At 30.9% G+C, this 23095-nt stretch overlaps 2 protein-coding genes across 2 annotated transcripts; both read right to left on the bottom strand.

The window, feature by feature from the left end:
- Nucleotides 1-552: 552 nt before the first annotated feature.
- Nucleotides 553-13606, bottom strand: LOC126917991 (adenylate kinase isoenzyme 5). The gene is made up of 12 exons (XM_050725478.1): nucleotides 13343-13606; nucleotides 11368-11962; nucleotides 5776-5943; nucleotides 5324-5434; nucleotides 4901-5043; nucleotides 4342-4524; nucleotides 4108-4230; nucleotides 3814-3973; nucleotides 3212-3480; nucleotides 2910-3074; nucleotides 2431-2716; nucleotides 553-2083 (listed from the first exon to the last, which is right to left on the bottom strand). The coding sequence occupies exons 2-12, from the start codon at nucleotides 11387-11389 to the stop codon at nucleotides 1824-1826; spliced, it is 1890 nt and encodes a 629-aa protein (XP_050581435.1). The 5' UTR covers nucleotides 11390-11962; nucleotides 13343-13606; the 3' UTR covers nucleotides 553-1823.
- A 4353-nt stretch (nucleotides 13607-17959) lies between these two features.
- LOC126917993 (E3 ubiquitin-protein ligase MARCHF3-like) lies at nucleotides 17960-22395 on the bottom strand. Its single transcript, XM_050725480.1, has 4 exons — nucleotides 22076-22395; nucleotides 19906-20069; nucleotides 19526-19752; nucleotides 17960-19135 (listed from the first exon to the last, which is right to left on the bottom strand). The coding sequence occupies exons 1-4, from the start codon at nucleotides 22224-22226 to the stop codon at nucleotides 19009-19011; spliced, it is 669 nt and encodes a 222-aa protein (XP_050581437.1). The 5' UTR covers nucleotides 22227-22395; the 3' UTR covers nucleotides 17960-19008.
- Between the last annotated feature and the right edge of the window lie 700 nt (nucleotides 22396-23095).

The raw sequence follows: 23095 nt of genomic DNA, 5'->3' as shown, positions 1-23095 counted from the left end.
ATATTTGGACTAATATCTCTATATCATAATTCGTAATGCAAATACTTTAAAACGCACGCATAAAAGAAGATTTTATTTTAATAAGGCCAATAAGCACATTTATAGTGAGGTATCTAATGTTTTATTACGTATAATGTATAAATCCCTGTGATATGAAATATTAGAATGTAAAAACTAGACTACTTAATTATTTATTTAATAATCAGGAGCGATTTGAAGATTTTAGTTTTATTCCTTTATGAAAGAAAATAATTTCAATAATGAAGAACAATTTAAAATTACTTCATTCATTTTTTTTTGTATGTATTCCAGTCTCGTACATAAACCAGTCCAATATTATATAAATAAAACGAAGAAAATGATTGATTTTTCATTGAAACATTTTCCATTTATGTGGAATACGGCTGAAAGTATATAGAAAGAAAATGAATTAATATAAAACAGAAATTCGCGTAAATAAATAATGGTAAATAATAAAGTTAAAGAAATTTTATTTGCGAATACTAAACATAGAAATAAATTATCAAGAAATAATTAAAGAAGCTATTCAAACTAGGTGAAAAAAACAGTTATATTAATATTTTATTAGAATATACAATTATTAAATGTTCTTTAATTAGACTTAACTTATTGATATCTTATCGTGCTTACTATGAGTACCGTTTAGAGTAATAGAAACACGGATAATATTATTCCATCCAAAAGTCCGAAACTAAATTCTTTTTCTACGTAATATGTGCTTGTATCAAGAGCCGTTTAATTTCTTTTGATAACAGTTCAACGTACCAGCTACTGATCCGTAGTTATTAAATTTGCATAATTTGGTTCAACTTTCATTAGAGTTAGATTTTCATTTACACTCTTGAAATATCTGTTTTCTAGAGTTCCATAAAAATCTTATTTTTATAATCGTGTTTTATTAGAAACGAACGATATTAAATACTTTACTTCGTTATCAGTCTCACTTGATGTAAGTACTTACTGTCTGTAATGTTCAGGTAAAAAAGAATAAGAAAAACAAGAAAGAAAAACATACGTATTTCATATTACACTTAAACGTATCGTATACAACTATTTAGTCTCGAAACCTCGATATTTGAATACGAGTATCTTACTCTATATGTATACATTTGCGTATCTAATTTTGCGTTTGGCTTTCCTCTTAAATTCATCGTTTAATCCTATGTAAGTCGTAATGGTCTTAAGGCACGATGCGAATGTATTATTACGTAAGTGGGCTGTTCCCAGATTTTCCTGACAAACTGGGATTATTGAAAATACGCAAGAAATATAGTACGAAATTGAGTTAAAACTGTTTTGTTGGAAAATTATAAGTTCATATTAAACACAACATGAATCAAGTAACGATTTTTCATTGCTATTTTACATTATGTTTTTCTGTTTTAAAACGATCCCGTTTAATGGACTCTTAATTAGCAAGTTCTGAATTTCGTTTAAAGACTCTTGTAATGTAATGTTTACGCATTTATTGAAACTTATCTATGGCATTGAAGTCTTTCTTCTATCATGGCAAAGCGTTCATAAACAAAATCTTCATATAATAACTTCTTCTTATTTTCTCTAGTAAATTATACTTTTCCAGTTTATCAGGTAACGCCGAAAAATTTCGATACAGTATTATTATAATACGTATAGTATACTACTTATATGTATGTTTATCAGAGAGGAACTTCGAGTGTTCGTTTAATTTCGTGATCATTAACGTGATCGATTAAATTTATAAAAAGATAGAACGATATTAAAAATATTCTTTTCTCCTTTTTAATTTTTCGTTCGAACGACGATCTTACACGTGTTTTTAACTACATGTGTAAATTTTGTTGGTAACCTTCGACCTCGTTGTACATCTTCCTCACTGCATCTTTGGTGTTGTTCGGCAAATAATTTTGTACTGCCGGTGCAACTTTGTTATTGCTTGATATAATTCCGTTGGCCAGATGTGCAACACCATTTTGCAACATATGTGCGGTACCATTCGCAATACCGTTTTGCATACGAGCAGCACCGTTTTTTTGAACTTGTCTGGCGGTATTCTTTAATCCATTTGCGATTCGTACTGCACCTGCCAATGGAAATTTTGATTAAATCTTATTCTTGTCTTTTGTTTTCAGTAATTATGTTCCATTAAAAATTAACTTATTTATTATCAAACTGCGAATGTTTCTATAACTTCATATTTTTGTAAACGTAATTAAAAATGGAATCTAAGCAGAGATTAGCAACCATTAAATATTATATAAACGTACAAACATTTGCAGTGTATATATTATACATATGTACTTAGGTATAAGTAAAGTAAAATAAGAGAGAGAGAGAGAGAGAGAGAGAGAGAGAGAGAGAGAGAGAGAGAGAGAGAGAGAGAGAGAGAGAGAGAGAGAGAGAGAGAGAGAGAGAGAGAATGTAGGTTACCCTGTATGCTGCGTATTCCATTCATATTTTTCGTAGCATTAACCGCTTGCTCGACATTTAATTTACCATCGGTTATCTGCTTAGAAACACCGTTTGATATGATCGATTGATCCCTATTATTAAGAACAACTGTATTTAATTTCTCATTGTTTCCATTTTCTTGTACCATCTGTGGTTCAGGATTATGTAGATCATTTTCTTCTTTGCGACGCGTTTGCGTCATTAATTGATAAAGTGCGGCCGCGAATTCTTGTTGCACGCTTGGTACGTCCGTGTCGCCATCAATCTGTATTGAAAACGATTTCACATTTTAGTATTACTACACTCGTACTATCTTGATTAATTTAATATTAATTTTATATAAAATTATATATTTCTTTATATCTATCTAATGTCAAATTTTTATTGTATTATTGGTATTGTTGTATTATATTGTCTGTATCACAAGAGAGCAATAATTGTTTTCTGATTACACTTACAATCGTTAAGCGATTTTCGTTATCCAGGGTTTTTAACATAGGTAAAGATACTTCGCGAAAGAGTTCCAGCCTCTTTCTAAATGCAGATACGTTATCATCTATCCTTCCTCTGCCAAGTTGTAGTTTCGAGCAATCTAATAATACTAACGGTGGCTGCTGGCCAAACTAAAAAGTTGAGAAATAATATTGGATATATTTGTTAAACTTGGATAAAATTGTAAAAACATGAGAAAAGATCTATTGTGTACACCGTTGTGCATTTATTATCAAACTGTATGTATATATGGGCCATTGTAAATTACCTTATTCTCAAATTCTTGCACTTGATTCAAGTCCCTCGGATAGCCATCTATTACTATGCCATCCGTGTCGCGATTTAGCATAATCTGCTGCTCTACTACTTGCATGACGATGTCTTGTGGCACCGTTTCTCCGGAGACGATAGCATCGTTGACAATAGTATTTGACGATGCCATCGCTCTAAGCAAACCACCGATGCTAATTTGGACCCAGCCTGGCATATTGCGAACAGCCTGAGTGCATAAATTTTCTTTGTTGCTTCCTGGGCCACCTAGTAAAATAAAAATACCACTCTTAAGTGCTTGTAACGTTTTATTAAATTTCTTTGATTAATTCGTTCGTTAACGTAGCTCTGATATAATTAGTTTTAGTAAGTTTTTATTTTTAAGCTCTATATGCTATACTCCTGGAACCTTTATGCTCAAATCTTACGTGTTCTAACAAGTAGAAAGAAATCATGCATACCGAAAAACCATTCTTCCATTTCACCGATTAAATTAACAACAATTTGGCAAATTTAAGAAATTTGTTAAGGCTAAAAAAATAATACGATCGGATCTAGAATGATTCAAGGAACGATTTCGTAAGGTGTACTTTTTCTTACCTATAACCCAGATGAACGCGGGTAATCCTTTTCTAGACTTGATCGCGGTTTTTATGGGTTTCACATTCACCTCGACAGGTATTTGCGTTAGCTGAGCCAACACTTCTTCCATAGGAGATGATGATTTTGGAATAGATTCTTTCCTCCTCTCGACTTCTACCTGTAATTTCAATATTCTACGTTGGACAGCTTGAATATTAACATTTTCACGGACGAATTTATCAAGCGTTTAGCAAAAGGGATCATAAGCCGGAGAATAAATACATATCACCGGTTCGAAACATAGAATCTTACTTCTGTCTTTAATGGTTGAGAAGCATTCTTTCCTTGTATTTCATCGTTTGACAAACCGAGAATTTTGAAAACCGCTTCACGAAAATCGACGTAAACCTCGCTCGGATTTCTTTCTCCGTTTATCTGTAATTACCACAAGCGATAATCAGATAATCCTTTAACGATTATCAAGCGTTCAGGAAATGAGATCAACATCAAGTTCCAAAAAGTATGTAGAAATATTCGCTTGCTTACCTCTAGCAACATTCCACTTTGATCGAAATATTCAGCGACGGGCATAACGTTTCTATAAAAATTATAAAGTTCCATTCTTGCTAGCTCGATCACTACTTGTCCAAGTTGTGCACCAAAATCAATTTGTCTTTCGAGAATCTCCTGTCTCCAGGACACGAGAATCACGCCGTTTACAATTTTAATCTGTAAATGTAGCAATTATTTTTGGATCTCTTTATAACATAAAGGACCATTTTTCCTTTCTTAATGTAACAGTTTTAACGAAGTGTCGCAGAAGCTATTCTATAAAACTTATGGCACGATTAATTGTAACATTCAAACATGATCCTCAAAGGAGATCGATTTCTTTTCTACAAACAGGAGTTCGGAAATATTATGAAAGAATCAATCGAAGAGAGTGTCCTAATTTGGTAATCGATTTTTGTCCTCTATCTGCTTCGTGCATGTTTCAATATATGTTTTGCTTACATATCTTATTTAAGAATTTGATCCGGATTATTGTTTCTGTCGTTAGAAGAGGCGTTTTCGAATCAAAATATATCTATATAAAAATACTTACTTTTTCAGCATATTCTACTACGTCGCGCATATTACGTGGATAACCACTAACAAGAAAGACTTTGGAACCTGGAGACATTTTGATTTCCAGCATAAGAACCTCCGCAACTGTTTTACTGCTAAGTTGTCCGAAATCTTGCATATCTGCCGTAAAAGTAATATATCAACAATAGGATATTTATATATAGAATGTAATAAATAAAAACTATTAATACAATAATATACTAATATCGCTTGATTCGCAAAATTCTGTTTTCATCTATCTTACGGGCTTTCATAAGCAATAAAATCATTATAACAATATATTCATTATCAATTTTATTTAGTAATTGTTACACCACTAATATTTATTAATTTACGTGTATAGTAATTATCTATAATTTCTCACTTAATGATCTACTTTACAAATAACGTGTCTCCATACCATTTCCAAGAGCGTATTGTTGAAGGAGATCCATCATGTTGATATGCGTTATACCCTTTTTCTCTTGCATCAAATTATCACAATGTGTCACCTTTCCACTACCAGGTCCACCTGAAGATTGAAAGTTGTATCATGATATAGAAAAAATGATAAAGCACCATTTCGCACTATAAACAAATATGGTACTTTGCACGAACAGCAGTTAAAACGCTGGCAGTATTTTACGATAATAATCAAATTAACGGAAACTTTCTTATGTCAAAGTTTGTTAAAACGTAAAAATGGGTAACAATTTTTTACATTAAACTTTGCATCAAAAAGAGTTGTCCTAATCCAAAAGTTAATTCAGATTCTTATTTTTAACTTCATCCGAGAATCATGTACGCAAGATACGCGAAAGTAATTCAAACACTTTGCTCTTATTTTTCAATTGAATTGTATATGATACGAACCAAGCACAAATATGACAGGCACTTTTGGAACTTCGAATTTAACTGCACCAACGTTCTGTTGTGGAAAATATCCGCTTGGGGGGGTTGACAAGAGGCCAGCCTCTCCTCGCCATTTCCCCGCGCTTCGAGCATCAGCTTCCTCGAACACCTGCGATCCATTTTGTTGATCTGCGACCAAATTTTTCGTTAAATAACTTGAAGTCGATCGTTAAACTGGATTATTATCGGTTGAAATTATAAACTAAGTACTATAAGTTTGGAGAATGATCGGTTTATTCTTTAGCCGTTTTAATGTTCAATTAAAACTTTTTAGTAACCTTTTGTATTAGCTTGGCAACTAAGTATTGCGGATTTTGTCATTAGGTGGTGATTAATGGTTAATTGCTTATCGCAAAAGCAATTTTCGTAGATTCTGATCAATTTTAATGTCAATTTAAATCTACCTTCTGTTCTTTACACTTTTCTTTGTCGATTACCTGTTAACTTTACGTTAACTGTGATATTATTTTGTAAAATGTATTGTATTGAAAATTATTATATTTAGCAAGTGATGATGTACTGCGAAGAACATGCTCTTAGAAAAATTATCTATGTACACAATGTCGTAACGTTCAATTTTTACATTGCATGCGCTACGTAATGTTGCGTGACAATTTATAACACCAGGTGCAGCTGCGCTTATGTACATTTAATTCAAATATTAACGATTTCGAAGCATTGTCTTCATTAGATTAAAAGGTCTCCAGTACCTTTGTTTGTCTCTTCCTTTTATGAAATTTCCTTTATCTCTTGGTTTCCGCTTCGGAAGAAAACGAACGATTATAATGATCGTATAAATATTAGCCACCCTTGTTTTCTTTATTTATATTTATATTTATATTATATTTACTACTATATTTTTCGAAAATCTTTTCCAATTTTAGTAATTTATCAGGCACCATTGAGATTCTTTTCATTCAAATACAAACACTGCTACGATCTTAGTTGATAAACGAAATAAAAATGCATCAGCGAGTAAAAATATAGGTATAATAATTAAACAAAAATATATTAAAGAGAGATTCTAATAGAAAAATGTTAAATACGATAATTTTTTAACAATTTCTAAACATTATTTAATGAACTATGAAAGTATGACAATTGTTATTAACGATTGTGATATGAAAACAATTTTTCCTTTCTTAAATACCAATATTTTATAATATCTGATCTTAGCTACAGTTTTGTATGTTACTACATTACTATTGTACAGTGTTTAATTTATTCATAAATGTTTTAACTCGATCACATAGGCACAGATCATACACGATATACATATATGCTTGTACATATAGAATGAATTATTCATATATGAGTTTATACTTCTATTAATTATTTACCTACATCTATAGAAATTTCAATAGCTTAACGAAGAACTGTCAGTTTAATTCCAGAAAAGATACTACAAGAAATGAATAGATACTAAAAGAAATTACAAGAAATGAATTGTTTAGACAGAGATTTATTTTGACAAACGATAGATATGATTTTACTTAACAAAAAATATTTCATCGTTGAACAAAATTGTGTGAAACAAATATTCAGTAGCTTTATTTTTTTTTTTTTTTTTAATTAAATAATTTAATCAAATTTTACAATCTTTAGTCGTTAAATTAAATACACCACTGTGGAATAATATATAATGTTATTAACTATTCAATCATTCAAAGAGGGAACTATGTGATATTAACCGTCAAAACCGAATGAGATCGAGGAACGATCTTTGATCAAGATCTTTATAATTCTTCAATTTGATCGTTCAATAAAAAATCTGAAAAATAAAAAATCATCGCCGCGATTGCCATCACGTTTGCGCGTCCAATTTTTCGCGTAATTTACACGAGCGTTTTGCACTAATTTGCCGCTTTTCGCGTCAAAAAATCGCTCGAATCGCGTTCCGCGTGAACTGCTTCATATAAATCCACGCTATTCTAAAATGTGACGACAAATTGGCGCGACGGTGACGCTGTCGCAAATCGCTCGTCTCCACCGTGCCTGTAGGTATCGTAGCTTTTGGTATATACGTATAATATCTATGTATACGTATAAGATCTATGAAACTGAAAACATTTGCACATTCTTGTATGTAATCGAAATCATTTGAATGCCTTTACGTCAACTGTGAAATTTATCATGACCGAACACCGTGTCACAGTGTAACGTTACTTCCACGATATCGATTAAACTGTATACGTAAACTGTGTATAAACTGTGTTCTTGCGGTCTCCTTTCGATTGTAGAGAAACAGGTCTAACGTTAAAGCATCTACGTGTCCATAAAGGAAAGAAACACACGTTACTGCTGTACACGTGGAACGATGTGTTTCTGTGAAAAAGGTGGCTACACATAATGATCGGAGGTCGTACATTAAAAATTATGTTCAAGACTATAAGATTTTAATAAAGCAGATTCGCATGATCGCATAGTTGCCTTCAGTAAACATTTTAATTCATTTTGCAATAAGTGTAATTTGATTATGATGTTTTAAAGTATGTTTTAACGTATCAATTTTCGTATACGGGGATGTGTATTTCAACAAATTAAGCCGAGTTTAATCTTATAGTAATCGTAATGTTATATTCAGGTAATTTTGTTATTATTTTCAATGATAACTAGTAGCAGCCGGCACTATATCAAATAATATACGCGATGAAAGAACGATATCTTACTGTTGCTTTATAATCTTTGTGATAAGAATCGCTAATAAAAGGCCAATCGTAATAACTGGCAACGTCCTTTCACGGTATTTCACAATCGTGGTTTTAATCGTAGATATAAAAAAAAAAGAAAGATATAAAAGATTATGTTTAAGATTTGATTCTCATCTTACTGTTTCCTTTACGAAGAAAGGGGTATAAACACTGACTAGCTAACGACAAACGTCATGAACTTATTTGCAATATTGATTTCGTTACGTGACTCATGCCTATAGAAATTTCTTTGTTGCCATCGAGCTATTCATTTCTACGTAAACTATTAACTTTGCGGTAAACGAATTCTCGAAGAGAATATGATACAAAGGAACCATTGTAAACGAAACAAGCATATCTCCTTTTCACGTTAACCATATATACAAAGAAAGTGTTGATTAATCTCGGAAGAAGATTAGATCGCAGTTGCTATTTTCCTTAAAGATGAGTTTCAATCTCAAAAGAGTAGTGAAATCTTAAGACAGAATTTATGCCATTTCATATTTTTATAAACATAACTAAACAAAATCTAAGTAGAGGTGCGTTCCATCCTTTAAGTACTATAACGACTTCTATACTTAAAATATTTTATATATTTTTTTATATTCACTCTTTACATCTTTAAATTTCCTATAAATGTACAAATATCCGTAGCACGTTAATTATATACATTAAAATTCTTATTAGGATTTGTTGAATTATAGATTCGTTTATTCGTTTAAAAATTCCACAAAATTTTCATTTACATTGAAACCGTGAAAAATCTCTTTGTGTGGTAAAGCTTACGAGGAGGAATGGTAAACTGAAAACAATGGAATCTTTCGTGTACATGTTCTGCGCGCTTGTTAATACATTTTGTAAATTTCCAAACGTGTTTCTATTTTATCGTCTTACATAATTTAAGAGATACGTCGAATTTGTGATAAAAACGGATTTCTGGTTTTCTTTTGGGAAATCGCTGGAAGACTTATTGATCGAGTAACATGTGTAATGTCAAGTACAAGGTATATATGGGTCACGCGTGTGTCTCGTTCACATTTGTGTCTTAATATTAAAAGCGAAACAAGAAACATTCTCGCAATATATATCGTTATTTCACAGTTTTTCCTCTCGAAAATACCGTTTTACGTTCTATATATATATATAAGAAAGATTTTCTATAAAAACCCTACAAAGTATAATCTTCTTTATGATTAACAGTATAAATATAAGAGAGATATGAATCATCGCAACTAATATATCATTAGACATTCCACTTCTCCGTCTGCTTTCTAATATCGTCTTTCAGGTTTTCAAATAAATTTCATTAACATTTTTTGTTTCATATTTTTAAACACGATTGTCTTTCTCTAACCTTTTCAATCTTTTAATCTTTAAAAATATGAGAGAAGAAATTCTAATTGATTATCTATAGTTTCTTATTAGTAAGTCAAAAGTTAACATTGTCGTTTGTACTGCTTAGTAACATTGCTCCTCGTACTTCATTTTCCTTTGTTTCTTCCAGATGCTATCACGAATAAATCGTGCTGTCTATTAAATGTTTCTCGATTTTTGTTTGCATCCCTGTCCAGTTTGAATGTTTGTTACCTTTCGTGTATTCACTTTCACAACTTTTTTCTCTGTTGACTCTATTCTATCACTAGCGCTCGATATTTCACTTATCTTTGTTCTTTCACCGACGGTGCCAAGTTCGCTAACTAACAGTATTTTATTATTCAGGTATATTTATTTCTGAATTTTCATTTTACACTTGTTTACTTGTGACTGAAGAGCCTGAAGAGCCTCCAGCTGGCTACTGACTGTGAACCATATTTATTATCCAAAGTATTGCTCGCGTATACCACACAGAGATATTAATCGCGACGATATTATCTCAAGATTTAACTTCGATCGATCGTTTCGGTTGATACTGTCATTAAAAATAAATCGAGTCTCGGTCTACAGCCAATTTCGACGTTTCAATATTTACGCGAGAATTTGACTTTACAATGCCTTGAGATGCTAAAAATAAGAAGGAGATACTAAAACACTAGTTGGACTTAGAGATATGAAAGCTTCATTTCTATCGATTCTGACGAGTTCATACATCCGACGATCAAACGTTTAACATCACCTAACGCTAACCGTGTCTTCTGATAAACATGAAAAAAAGAAGGAAAGAAACTAGGAAGTGAAACACCTCGTAAACACTTAATTTTACATAAATTTCAGTAAGAAATTATTATAATAAATTTCACGCGTGACGTGTATTCTTTAAATTATGTCAAAGACGATCGTCGTCACTGATTTTTTTAATTAATAAATCTATAACGTTATGTATAGTATATACACTGTAGTATTATGCTAAACGAAAGCTTATCTTTAAACGAAGATAATGTTATCATTCGTTATTATTTGTTTACCATTAGCATGCGATAATATTTTGCAACATAAACCATCGATAAGAAATATCAATTCACATGTACAGAAGATTTTATGATCTAATCAATACCTATTTGCATTTCAATCCGATAGTGTTGATATTTATCGTTCTCGTTATAGTTTTGATATTTGCCATTTACGAAATGCAAATATGTATTTTTTATTTAACTTTCCAGCGTCTCTGATAACGAAAGCTCTTTCACAGTGTAATAAAACGAAATTCATTCGGAACGAATGGTTCCAAAGATATTGTTATCTCCTCATCCTCGGGATTTCCTATTTCCCATTTCCCATTCCAGCTTTCCGGTATCACGTACAGATAATTTTCATAAGAGATAAATGTTAACAATTGCGTTACGCATGATGACGTTTAGTTCGTGAAATATATAGCACTACATTCTAAAGTACAATAGTATCAATGATATTTTCAACGAATACTTACCAGTGTCCAGGCAGATGCCCATAGTAGGTCGTTCGAAGGATGCCAAGATCCTGCCACGGCCATTTACTCACATGCTTCCAACTAACTAATTCACTTTTTCTGACACGTTCCCTCGAGAACCAAGTACCACAGGCAACAATTTCCTTCTCACATTAAGAACTCTTTTGTTCACAACGTTTTCGTCGATACTTCTTCTTTCTTCGATTCGAACTACTCGAACTATTAACCGAGTTTTTTCACTTTTCATAAACGGTTGCGAATAAACTTCTATGATACTTCCTCGTCAGGAGTATCCGGTAGATGTCCTTACAGACGAATAAGATCGATCAAATGAGATTTATGATCACAGTCCAATAGATCGGTATCCAAAAGCAGGAGAAGGCTCAATTCGTAAAGTTTCCCTCGATGGTCGATTAAATCCCCGTAGTTTCCTTAGGAAAATCTTCAGAACGATGGTCAGTAGTAACACCATCCACATAGAGTCGATAATTTTTCGTTCAGCGTATGAGATGCGACGCACGTTGTTTCATGAGTTTATCAGAGGGCACGTCCATCTTTAGCAAGAACCACTTTCAACAGTGAACTATCCAAGAATCTGTAATACAAATAATCAGCAACGTTCGTTAACCCTTCGCAAGAATTTTGCTTGCTTATAGAGAGTTCTAGGAGTTATAATCGATTTATATTTCTTACTTCAACTTGGGCTAACTATCGAATCATATGTAGACCATAGATTTTTATATAATTGTTTAGAAATTTATAGAAAATATAAATTTATAAAATTGCGAGGAAAATAGAAATTGGCAATAAAGCGTGGTTTAAATAGAGATCAATTTAATATTTAATACGTATCGATTAAGTACCACTTATTTTATATATTCCGTTACCATGGAAATTTAAATTCATTCCAACGATATCATTGAACCTTTGCTTTTCATTTTTCAATAATTCTACTTTTTAAAATTCCACCGATTTGCAATACCGCCTTTGAAATTAGAATTTCTCTTTGAAAGTGCATTTCATTTCAACGTAATTCTTTTACCAATATTTCCACTTATAGTCGCTAGATTATTTCAATGTCGAATCGATTAATAGCAATTACTTGATAATGTGCATAGTGTTCATGCGTATATATTCATACTTTTAATTTTATTCGAGAGTTCAGAAAACAATATAGGAATGAAAGGAACTAAAAACAAGAAGCTCGGAGCTCTCTAAACATAAATTTCTATCCAAGTTTTCGCTTTACTGTCAATTTTCTACGGAAATAAGCATTTGCACAAGAGCCTACAATTTAGCAAGATGTAACAGAGTGATAAGTAAAATAAAATTTGAAATACGTATATGGCCGTAGTTTAACCTCAAATTTCCACGTTATAGAGAATTAAACTAAAACATTAAACGTATTAAATAAATAAAATAATTTCATATTCATTTTAGTTCATATCGATACTGTATATTATTCGTATGATAGGGATTAGTCAATTTGTAAGCATCTATGTAATACAAATGAAACTTAGTTTCATCGCTGTAGGATAAACCCTGTAACCTTTAAAATTATAATTTATTTTCCATTTGTTATTCCATTAAAGAATGACTCCTCCCCTCTTTCTGAACTTCTATCAAAACTGTCAAGCAATCAGACAAAAATAAAGTCCTCGTGAAAGAACGATCAAGCGAATCTCTAACTGACAATGCACAGAGAATCGTGGGTTTTTCGAAGTATTTTCGATTAAAACATATAACATCCACGATCGTGTTCCTTCAAAGAAACATCGATTGAGTAATCTTCCAGGAAAGTGAGGCCACGCGACAAAACGGATCACCGCCACACAATTCTACTCTTTGTTCGAATAAATTCTAAACCTTTCACGAATCTTTCTCGATTCTTTCATTCTCTTCAAAAATTTATCGAAGAGGACACGACGTAAGATCACCAAAATACCAGTCACTAATTACAACCGCACAAACTTACATAATAAATGTCTCTGCGGGAGAACTGTTTCTTCTTAGATTACTAGAAAACTTGTCCTTTTATGTTTTATAACGATGTCGAGCCGTTCGAGAACTCTGTCTATCGTTGTGAATCGAGAAAAAGGAAACGTGGTCTCAGCGACGAAAAACACAGCTGACACACGAGGCTTTCGGAACGGAACTTTCACGAGCAGAGGTTTTCTAGTCGCGGCGTGATAACACTGTAATGGATTGTTAGAAACGACTAGAGGTCGTAGCAAGAGTCAATCGTCACCATAGATACGCCCATGCGCACCTAATCCTTTTTCCACCACTGTCCGATACATACATGTGTTTTGCATACGTCTGAGTTAATGGCCCCGCTTTTTGCGTTGGTTACAATGTACGAAAGTGTGCGTCGGTGAGTTGCAGGTTCAATGTCAAGTTCTTGCCGAGCAGATGGTTCTCGAACGAGCGAATTAGCCATTGGCAAATTAATTAACCCCGCCATGTTGTTATAGCGTTTTTAATCTTTTATATAGCGAATTATGTAATTTAACTGTTTCTCTCATTTGCCGTTTGGTAAACCAATCGAAGTTTGTTTTTGACACGGGTGACAGGATTTTAAAGGGTCTTTAAAATAAAGTAGAATTCTTCTTAACCGACGACTTATGAGACTGAATCTAAGTGTCCTGTAAGTTATTTGTCACGCGTGATTTCACGTTTCAATCGTATATCGATAATTTTTTTTTAAATATTAATAGTCCTTCTCTCGGTTGAAAGTAAAAGTTGAGGCATACAGAACTCGGGGACTACAGCAGGATTAATTTAAAAATATTTGCCGTATGTTATTTACAGAAAAATTCAAATATAACGAAGATAACGTCTAACCTAATCACGTAATTATCTCGATTTAATCTCGCTATGTTCTGTATGGCATTTTTAAAATGCAATCGTGTCCTTCTATTATTAAAAAATTCCTTAGTTCCAAGGAAAATATGAAAGAATCATTGTTTATCTCTCGTTTCTAGAGGAAATGAATTGCAAAGAATCGTTTGTGGAAAGTTTGTGGAAAGAAATAAAATGTTATTAGTTTGATACACGTGATGCGTATAAAACTTTTCTTATTGTTAAATGATTTAACATCGTTACGTATGTAAGTTTATATACTATATCTGTACAAATAGGTCCTTATTTTCAAAGTAATAAACGCACGTACATTGCGGCTATAAACTTTCGACAGTCACATATTACATGTGTATTTGATGTTTACATACGTAGTATTTGTTGTCTGCCTTATGCGGTGTATTTCTACTGCATGACTACTGTCGGCGTTCGTGTTTCTCCGTTACCTATAATTCACTTTCTTCGTGTTTTACAATATGTATCAAAAATGAAAAGCTTATTTTTGGAAACTACTAAATTAAATAAATGATCACGTGTTAGATTTATTTTATAAATTATGGTAAAACTGATTCTGTGAAAGGTGCAGAACAGTGTGTTATAAAAATGAAGAAAACTTTCTCGTACTTTGGAGATGATATTTTAAACGCTTTAAATTCCACAGTTGTTTAAACAGATATATCAGAATTTATTTCTCCGGTACGTTTGCAATCGATTAAGTTTCTAGAATGACTATTAGATGTGCGCAATATCAACATATACGAACATACATTACATTCGATTAATATCACTAGTCACCGTGTGAAAATATACTCTACTGCAGATATATTATTTTATTATCATCATCTATGCCTATCTGATAATGTACAGGGTAATTCACCTATCTTAGCCATCATAAATAACTCGTCAACTGTTTGTATGAAAAATTCCTTTAAACGAAAGTCGTGTAACATTAACAGGTACACACACTACAGAAATCAATTTTTAACTAATGATAAATTGATTTCTTAAAGGTGTGGAGGCTAAGTGTTAGGAGATATTTTTTAGATTATCAAAAGTATATATACATGATCATTATATTTTAGAAATTAAAGTGAAGAAAAGTGAAAAAAATAAAAAAATAGAGGAATGGAGAATATGTTCTTGCAAAGGTAATTGCTTGGTGGATCAATTAAGAGCTAGGAGTCAATCAATTCACATCTTCAATTGTTGTATTATGTTACTTTATTGCCTGATGTTGCATCATCCTTGAAAATTTTTCAAAAATAATCTCATTGCGACTTTCACAGAAAGTTGACTTTCATTAATATTTACAATCCTTTTATTTATTAAAATTTTGTTATCTTTACTAACAAAAATTGTTCATATTCAAGACAATAATTCGTACCAATAACATTATATGTTTTTATTTTAAAGAGAAAATGATCCTATCGACCAATAGAAATTTTCAAAAAAATTAGTTTCTTTTCTCTTGATAGTAAACCAATAATTCTTCTCGTAACGTGAAAAGTTTAAACAGCGATCATAAAGCCTAGTTTCGTAAATGTCTCTAGCAAGAGCTATTACCAAGAAATTACTACTTGGTTCGTAGTGGGCGATTACCCCCGTGTGTCTGCATTATTCGTTACTCAAATGAGCTCGAAGGTATAATCAACCACTCTTCCCCTATTTCTTCGACGAAAATAATAAAAGCATTCGAGCATATATACTAAAAAATGTCAGTGATAGTTGTGATATCGATTAAATTATTTAGATATCCACTCATACAGCTGCTTAGCTCTCATACATTCATGTATAATTCTTACAAGGTAAGCCGTTTAGGTAACCACGCCCGTTTTCCAATGACATGCATCATCTCCGTGACAACGAATCACTCCCCTGAAAAACGTTTTAATACTAGCCTGTCGTTCGCTTTCCTCTACTTCTTTCACTCTTGTTCGCCTTCTTTTTTTTTCGGTTACATTGCCCTGAAATTATGTAGATTATTTTAATTATATAATAATATATGTACGTATAAGGGCTCAATATGAGTTTTTAGTATAGTTTACTTTTGTACGATTGACAAACGATAGATATTGGAGTAATTCAATTAAATAAGTTGTTTCTTGTCTTCGGCGAATATCGACGAAGAAAGAACCAATGAAAATGTCATTCTATGAGAAGCTTCGATTAACGTTTAACGTACGGTAATGTCTCATAGAATTTTCTCTTCAAATGAAACATAACATAAGTTTATTTATCTTTAATGCATAACTTGATTATTGACGTCTCATTGACAAGTAACGAGCAACCTTTGTTATTTAGCGTAAGTCGAGGACATATGACATCGCCTGATGAATTGTCTCGTTACTTGGCTGTTAATAGTGCACTAACGAATGAGATTTTAAAAGGATAAAAGAAGCAAGACAGTTGACTGCGATTATATTGCATGAGAGCAATTAGAAGAATTTTAGATGGTTCAAAAAAATACAATTCGATATTTGGGTAAATATTGGATAAATTAAGTGGAAATAATGAATCATTTGGACTCTAACAGGAAAAATAAAAGTAGAACTCAGATTTCATTTTTTTGCATATTTTATTACCACAAGAAAATAATAGTTTCGCTTTTAAAAATCTTTCTAGAAATTTTTTAGGATATAAATTTTTAGTTGGATAATATCTTTTTAAACGTATACTATAGTTATTTACAAATTTCTGCAGATCTTTTTCTTTGAAGATCGCACGATCGTTTTACAAATATTCAAGTACGTGGCGATTTATTAATTTATATATTACATTTATTTAAATTATTTAGTAGTTTCCTTGACCTTGATATTCGATCGTGATGACGAATATTCGTATGCAAATTTTAAGAAGTACATTCATAAGATATTGCCTTGCATGTAATGTCAGAAAAATATTCATACTGTCCTTCTAAAACTGGCATAAATTGGATTGACAATGTTTTAATATTAAGTCCTATTGCGGAGGCATGTTAAATATATAAAATTACTAACGTAATTCATGTCAAACATTTCATATTTGAGAAACAATATTTAAAAAATTATGATATATTATACACATGCAATAATACATTTATTTATATCTATAGTATAAGAGATACAATAGTAAATTAAATTAAAAAAGTTTAAAGATATTGTCAAATATTTTTATGAGTATTTGATTATTGTCTTCGCTTTCATGTTTATCGGTTTTTTAAAAGAATTTTTAACACGCCATCATTATAAATATTCCAAAAGATATTTCCTATATATTGCTGCTATGCTTGTCACTACACTTGTTCATAAACTGTATCTATGATTTATACAAGCTTCTTAGAAGCTTAAAAGTTGATCGCAGAAAAGCTTACTATAGTTTCTTAACGATTGTTTGCCTGTTAACTGATTAAATTCTCGGAAATTTTCTAACAATTTTCATGAATAAGTTAATTACAATTGATGAAATTATTAAATAATAGAAACAGATATATTTCTTATCTTAATAGTATAATTTATATCACAGTTTTTCTCTAATTCAATTAAAAAATCTGTATTTATAGTAACAGTTTATCATACAGTACAGTCTAATTTCATATTTGATAATGACGTTTGAATTCTCCTAGATTGTTCCAATCATAATTGTTTCATGATAATATCAATGTCAAATAAAAATCCATAACTACTCTGTTTAATATTAAATGTTTTACTTATATATATTTTTCCATGAGGGTCAACTGCATATATCAAACACATAATTGACATAGTTAAACACATTTTATTATTTACAAATTTCATATTAATCAGATATTATTGTAAATAAATTACAGAAAATAATTACAACTGACGCTGTATTCTTTTCAATGTTTTTGACAAATTTATCTTTGCTGTTTACTGATGTTCTTTTTACAATTAAATGGTAAGAAGAAATACATTTTCAAACGCAGTACAAAAGTCTCTTATCATTTTAAATATATCATTATATACTTCGAATATCTTGTTAAAAAAAGTGCACGTACTAAAATCTTATGCATTAGTTCATACACCGTTTCATTTTTATGAAAATACGCATATAAATATACAAAATTCACCTGCATACTTCTTCAATAAGTACGTTCTAATTTAAATATTACTCGTCTTAATACTGGAGGCGTATAAAAATAATTTATTAAAAATGGTATATAGCATTGCATTAAATTAATTAAATAATCTCAATAATCTCAATACAAGGTAAAAAAGACTGAAAACACAGATCAGTATTTTCTCCTTCGAAAACACTAGATGATAAGTAAGTACATTAATATCACATAAAAACAATGATTAAATAATATTAATCATATATGAATATTTAAAAATTTTGAGGGAACATTACCGTTTAATTGTTAAATTTTGAAAAATGCATAACTAATTATTCATAAAATTAACGGAGTTATCGATTAAACTAATTTATCTCTCGGCTCAGGTACTTCATTATTTGAACGCTTATTAATATCATACAGTATCGATTCACAATATTGACGCATTCACAATGTTAAATATATCTGAGCTTTAAATTATTTAGTAGCACGATATTACATAAACTTGTATTGTTGTACAGATTTGACACTGTACTCACATAATTCCGTATCAGTGTACATATTTCAAACGATCGGAAAGCAAATCGCTTTAAAAGTATAGGAAAATAAGATTCTTATAATGACAAATTAAGACGCGAATATGACAATATACAAATAGTAATTTCAGTAGTTTTAATAATTTCAATGAAATTTATGAATTGTAAATTGTTTATCAAAATTATCGGATGCTTTTAAATCGTAAATTCATTTTCCAAAGGATTTGAGAATTCGATGGTACACTTTTCGGGCTTGTGCTTTACTATTAACTTAACGTCTTGATTTCTTTTGCGCCATTGTTGCCACGACTTGTAATGAAATCTAAAAGCAAAAATTTCGAACATTTGGAAACATTTAAGAAGAGTAGAGTTTACATTAATTGTTAGAAATTAATTCTTTGTTGAATAACAAATATACATAGATAATCATGAGCCATCGATTATTTTTAATGATTATCGATGATGAATTATGCAATGTATAATCAGGTAATTTGCTATATTTATCGCTGGACCTTTATGAAAAGTGACTAAGATATGATATTATAAACAAAAGATATGCGACTTATTTTATCAATAATGTATTGAAAACCTTGATTCGAGATATAAAGCAAGAGATAGATTTTCTATACTATTTCGTATCAAATAAATTAGTAGCTATATTTTAATAATGATGCGACAAATAAATTTTTCGTATGATGATCGTAAGCCATACCTGATAGTGACAATCAACCACAAGCAATAAGTAGCTACCAGCATGCTACAAAGGGCAGTCAAGCCTGTTCCCTCCCAAAAACCAAGCTTGGTATAAGCGGATGCGCCAATTGCGCATAAGTATGTTGCCGCGATACAAAGTGGAGTTAACAGTACCAGACACACTATATCGCCAGTTATACCTTGTGGTCCGTATCTGTTTCTAGTTCTCCACCATTGTCTGAAAGACTATAGTAATTTTTAGTAACGATTAAAGTTGGCCAAATTATAATCGAACCAACGATTCAAATCTTTCTTTCATTCTTTATCAAAGTAACGCGAGTATGTAATTCAAGTTTATATACAAGAAAATTATATTAAGAGAAATGTATAAAAACTCACTTGTAATAACGGTTTATAGTTCCTTTGTATCTCGAATGACAGATTACAAATCTCGCAACGATCGGTGTTCGACATGGACAACCATTTTTCCAAACAAGAAGCATGGATTAGACCCAATGTGCCGGAACATTTGCAAGGATCTATCAATTCTTCCGAACTTTCATCTATGAAACAATTTTGTCTCATTTAATACATGATAGAGGAAAACCCTATTTTGTAATAGTATTAATGCATTTATGATGGTATTAAATGCAATAACACCGAAATAAAAAAAGAAACAGAAGAAATTGATCGAAACAAAAGGTGTCGTTCCTCAACGAGACTTTTAGATCTCGTATACCGATAAATAGAAGGCGAAAAATATTGGTTCTCAACTGAGATATTTAACCACATCCGCTCCAGTCATCGGATATAACATAGTCCCATCATTTCTACATCATTTCTTCTGACCCGTACACAACCGTTTAGTGAGTATTGTAAAAATTAATTTCGACGATACTGTTTCGAGATCTCGTCTAAATGCTTATGTATTATGAAAAGTGTTTGATTGGAAAATCTGCTCAAAAATTCGATTTATAAAACATGTATTAATCTTTATATCAAGGTAATTCTATGTTTGTTAATCTTATCGTGCGGCTTCTGCTCGTATACTATTTATATAGGTATTACAATTACGTATAAGATAAGAATTAACCATACACATGAATTAACATTTACCATCAATGAAAGAATATTTTAATAATTGCTTTTTACGATTTTTAATTTTGTTTAAATTTTACATCCGTTTGGCCATCACACCGACACGAACCATGTTCCACCACTTTTAATAATTATTAATCAGCAGTCAATAATCAATGATCAATAATAATCAAACATGTAAATAAATTAATAAGTAATACACATTATCACGTAAATTGCGCACGGTCTTAAATTACAACAAAATGTTTACATGTATTTATCCCTGCATATAAATATGTAAGTAGGTACATGTATGTATACAGATATGCACGTATATATATATACCTATATATGTATATTTTTGTATATATTGCGTGCACTATAAGGCTTACATGTTAAAGTTTACACGTAATCTATGCTTATCGTTTCATCAAAAAACGTAGTACCTGCCATAGACTGTGACTCAGAGAACATTTCGAGACGTCACTGAATTCTTTGTGGTAGTATCGAATTTATGATCGATATCAAGATTTCAGGAATTCGGAATATTAACAAAAATGTATGCAACATACATAATCACCAAAATATAAACAATCAACTATTATTAATAAAATTCATAGGACTAGATGTAAGAGATGTAAAATAAAAATAACGATAAAATCGGAAACATTGTCATAGAGGGTACATTAACGCTTTCAAATACTCCCATTAATCACGGAACTGAATCACTACTATACATATATATATATGTTTCTCTTTTTTAGGTATATTCCACAAATATGCTGCAATTTCCACTTTTTTCATTTTAACGTATTTATTTTAATATACATATTTTTTATCGATATGTATCATCCGTCCTTATAAGGTTACCAGTTTAAATATTGACAAAATTAATATTTAAAGACAATATGAAATTACACTTGGAATCATATCGAAATCATTTGCTATTTCCAACAAAAATTTATCAAGTTTCAACACACACTTCTATACCTTATTTATATTACCTCAAAAAATATTAGTTCACTTGCCAAGAATACCTTGGGTTATTACCTTGCGTAAACTACATCTTGAAACTAACTAGGTCCTAAAAACATTTCGTACGTAATCCACTTTCAAACTTACTATTTAAGCCACAAAAATAGTCCCTGCTTAAATTATACGATCTTAACACTTCGTTTCTAAATCTTCAAAGAACTCTTCCCCTTGGATCACAAACTTATCATTTAAGCCTGGAGTATATTAGAATATATTGATACACTACACTTATATAAAAGAAATCATAAAAAGATATCATAAACAATCTTCAATCACGTTGTCCAAATCATGAAACCACAACACTTTCTTCTTAGCATCTCAGTTTCAAATTCAAACCACTGAATCCTAAACAGGTCGAGGAAACAAAGATCGTGCAGGATCGATGGATCAATATACATAAAAGTGAATGAAGAAGGGGAGGAAAAATAGGGAAGAAAGAAAATTGTCAATATTGTACCTTCGTGACAAATTCGACAACAATTAGAGCCGGCACTTTGTTTATCGGAATTCATGTTGCGTCGGGAGAGAGACGAAGCGATTTTTGGCGTGTTGATGGTCACAGCGTCGTCGAACGCCGCCGTCGCTGCACTGCTCTGATGAGATTCCATGGGACGTTATCGAGCTATTATCGAGGAATTATCGCCGCCTATGCGTTCGTTGTTGAATATCGTCGCAATGTCATCCGGATGAAATCAACCGTTTTGTCACAGGAATCGGTACTTTTCGATCATCAATCAAATCGATGTCTTTGCCTTGATGTAGTCACGTCGTCACCAAAATGTTTTGATTCTTAAGGGAATTAACTGTATATACTGATATTCAAAAGTTTCGATTTGTGGAAATTAAATAAGTCGTGTTTATATTTATTTTAATGAAATAGTAAAAATATATATATAATTGTAATTATTTGAGTATATTTTTTTGAATGTATCATTTATTTTTTAATTTTAATTTTGGTGTAATATTTACTATATAATAGTAGTTAATATACATAAACATATGTAGTTTGCACAATGTTTTAAAGTTGTTTAGAAAGGATAAATAAAAGGATGTAAATGAACAGCTTATTTATATTTGTATTTACAATCTTTAATTGTATTAAATTATTTATAACTGTGTAGCAAGGTTGAGCATTAATAAATAGAATGTTAGTAGTTGATGTTTTACAATAACATTTTAATTTATTTTCTTTACATATTTTTCTAATATACTTTTCTTAATATTATTATTGTATTTTTAACGAATCTTATTGCTTAATAAACTATTGCTAAATAAACACAAGGCAATAATATTTTATTTTAAACTCAAAAGTTTAATTTTATAAATGGAATGAATGAAATGTTTAATATGTGTATATTATAAGATACGATATTTTTTAACATTCAACTTTATTATGAATATTTATTTTATTAAATGAATTTCAAATTTATATTGTACGAGTATATATACAATTAAAATATAAAAATATTATTATTTA

Source organism: Bombus affinis, chromosome 6 (assembly GCF_024516045.1).
Source record: "Bombus affinis isolate iyBomAffi1 chromosome 6, iyBomAffi1.2, whole genome shotgun sequence".
Taxonomy (NCBI): Eukaryota; Metazoa; Arthropoda; class Insecta; order Hymenoptera; family Apidae; genus Bombus; species Bombus affinis.
The sequence above is the reverse complement of the archived record's forward strand: the minus strand, read 5'-3'. Positions and strand labels throughout refer to the sequence as shown.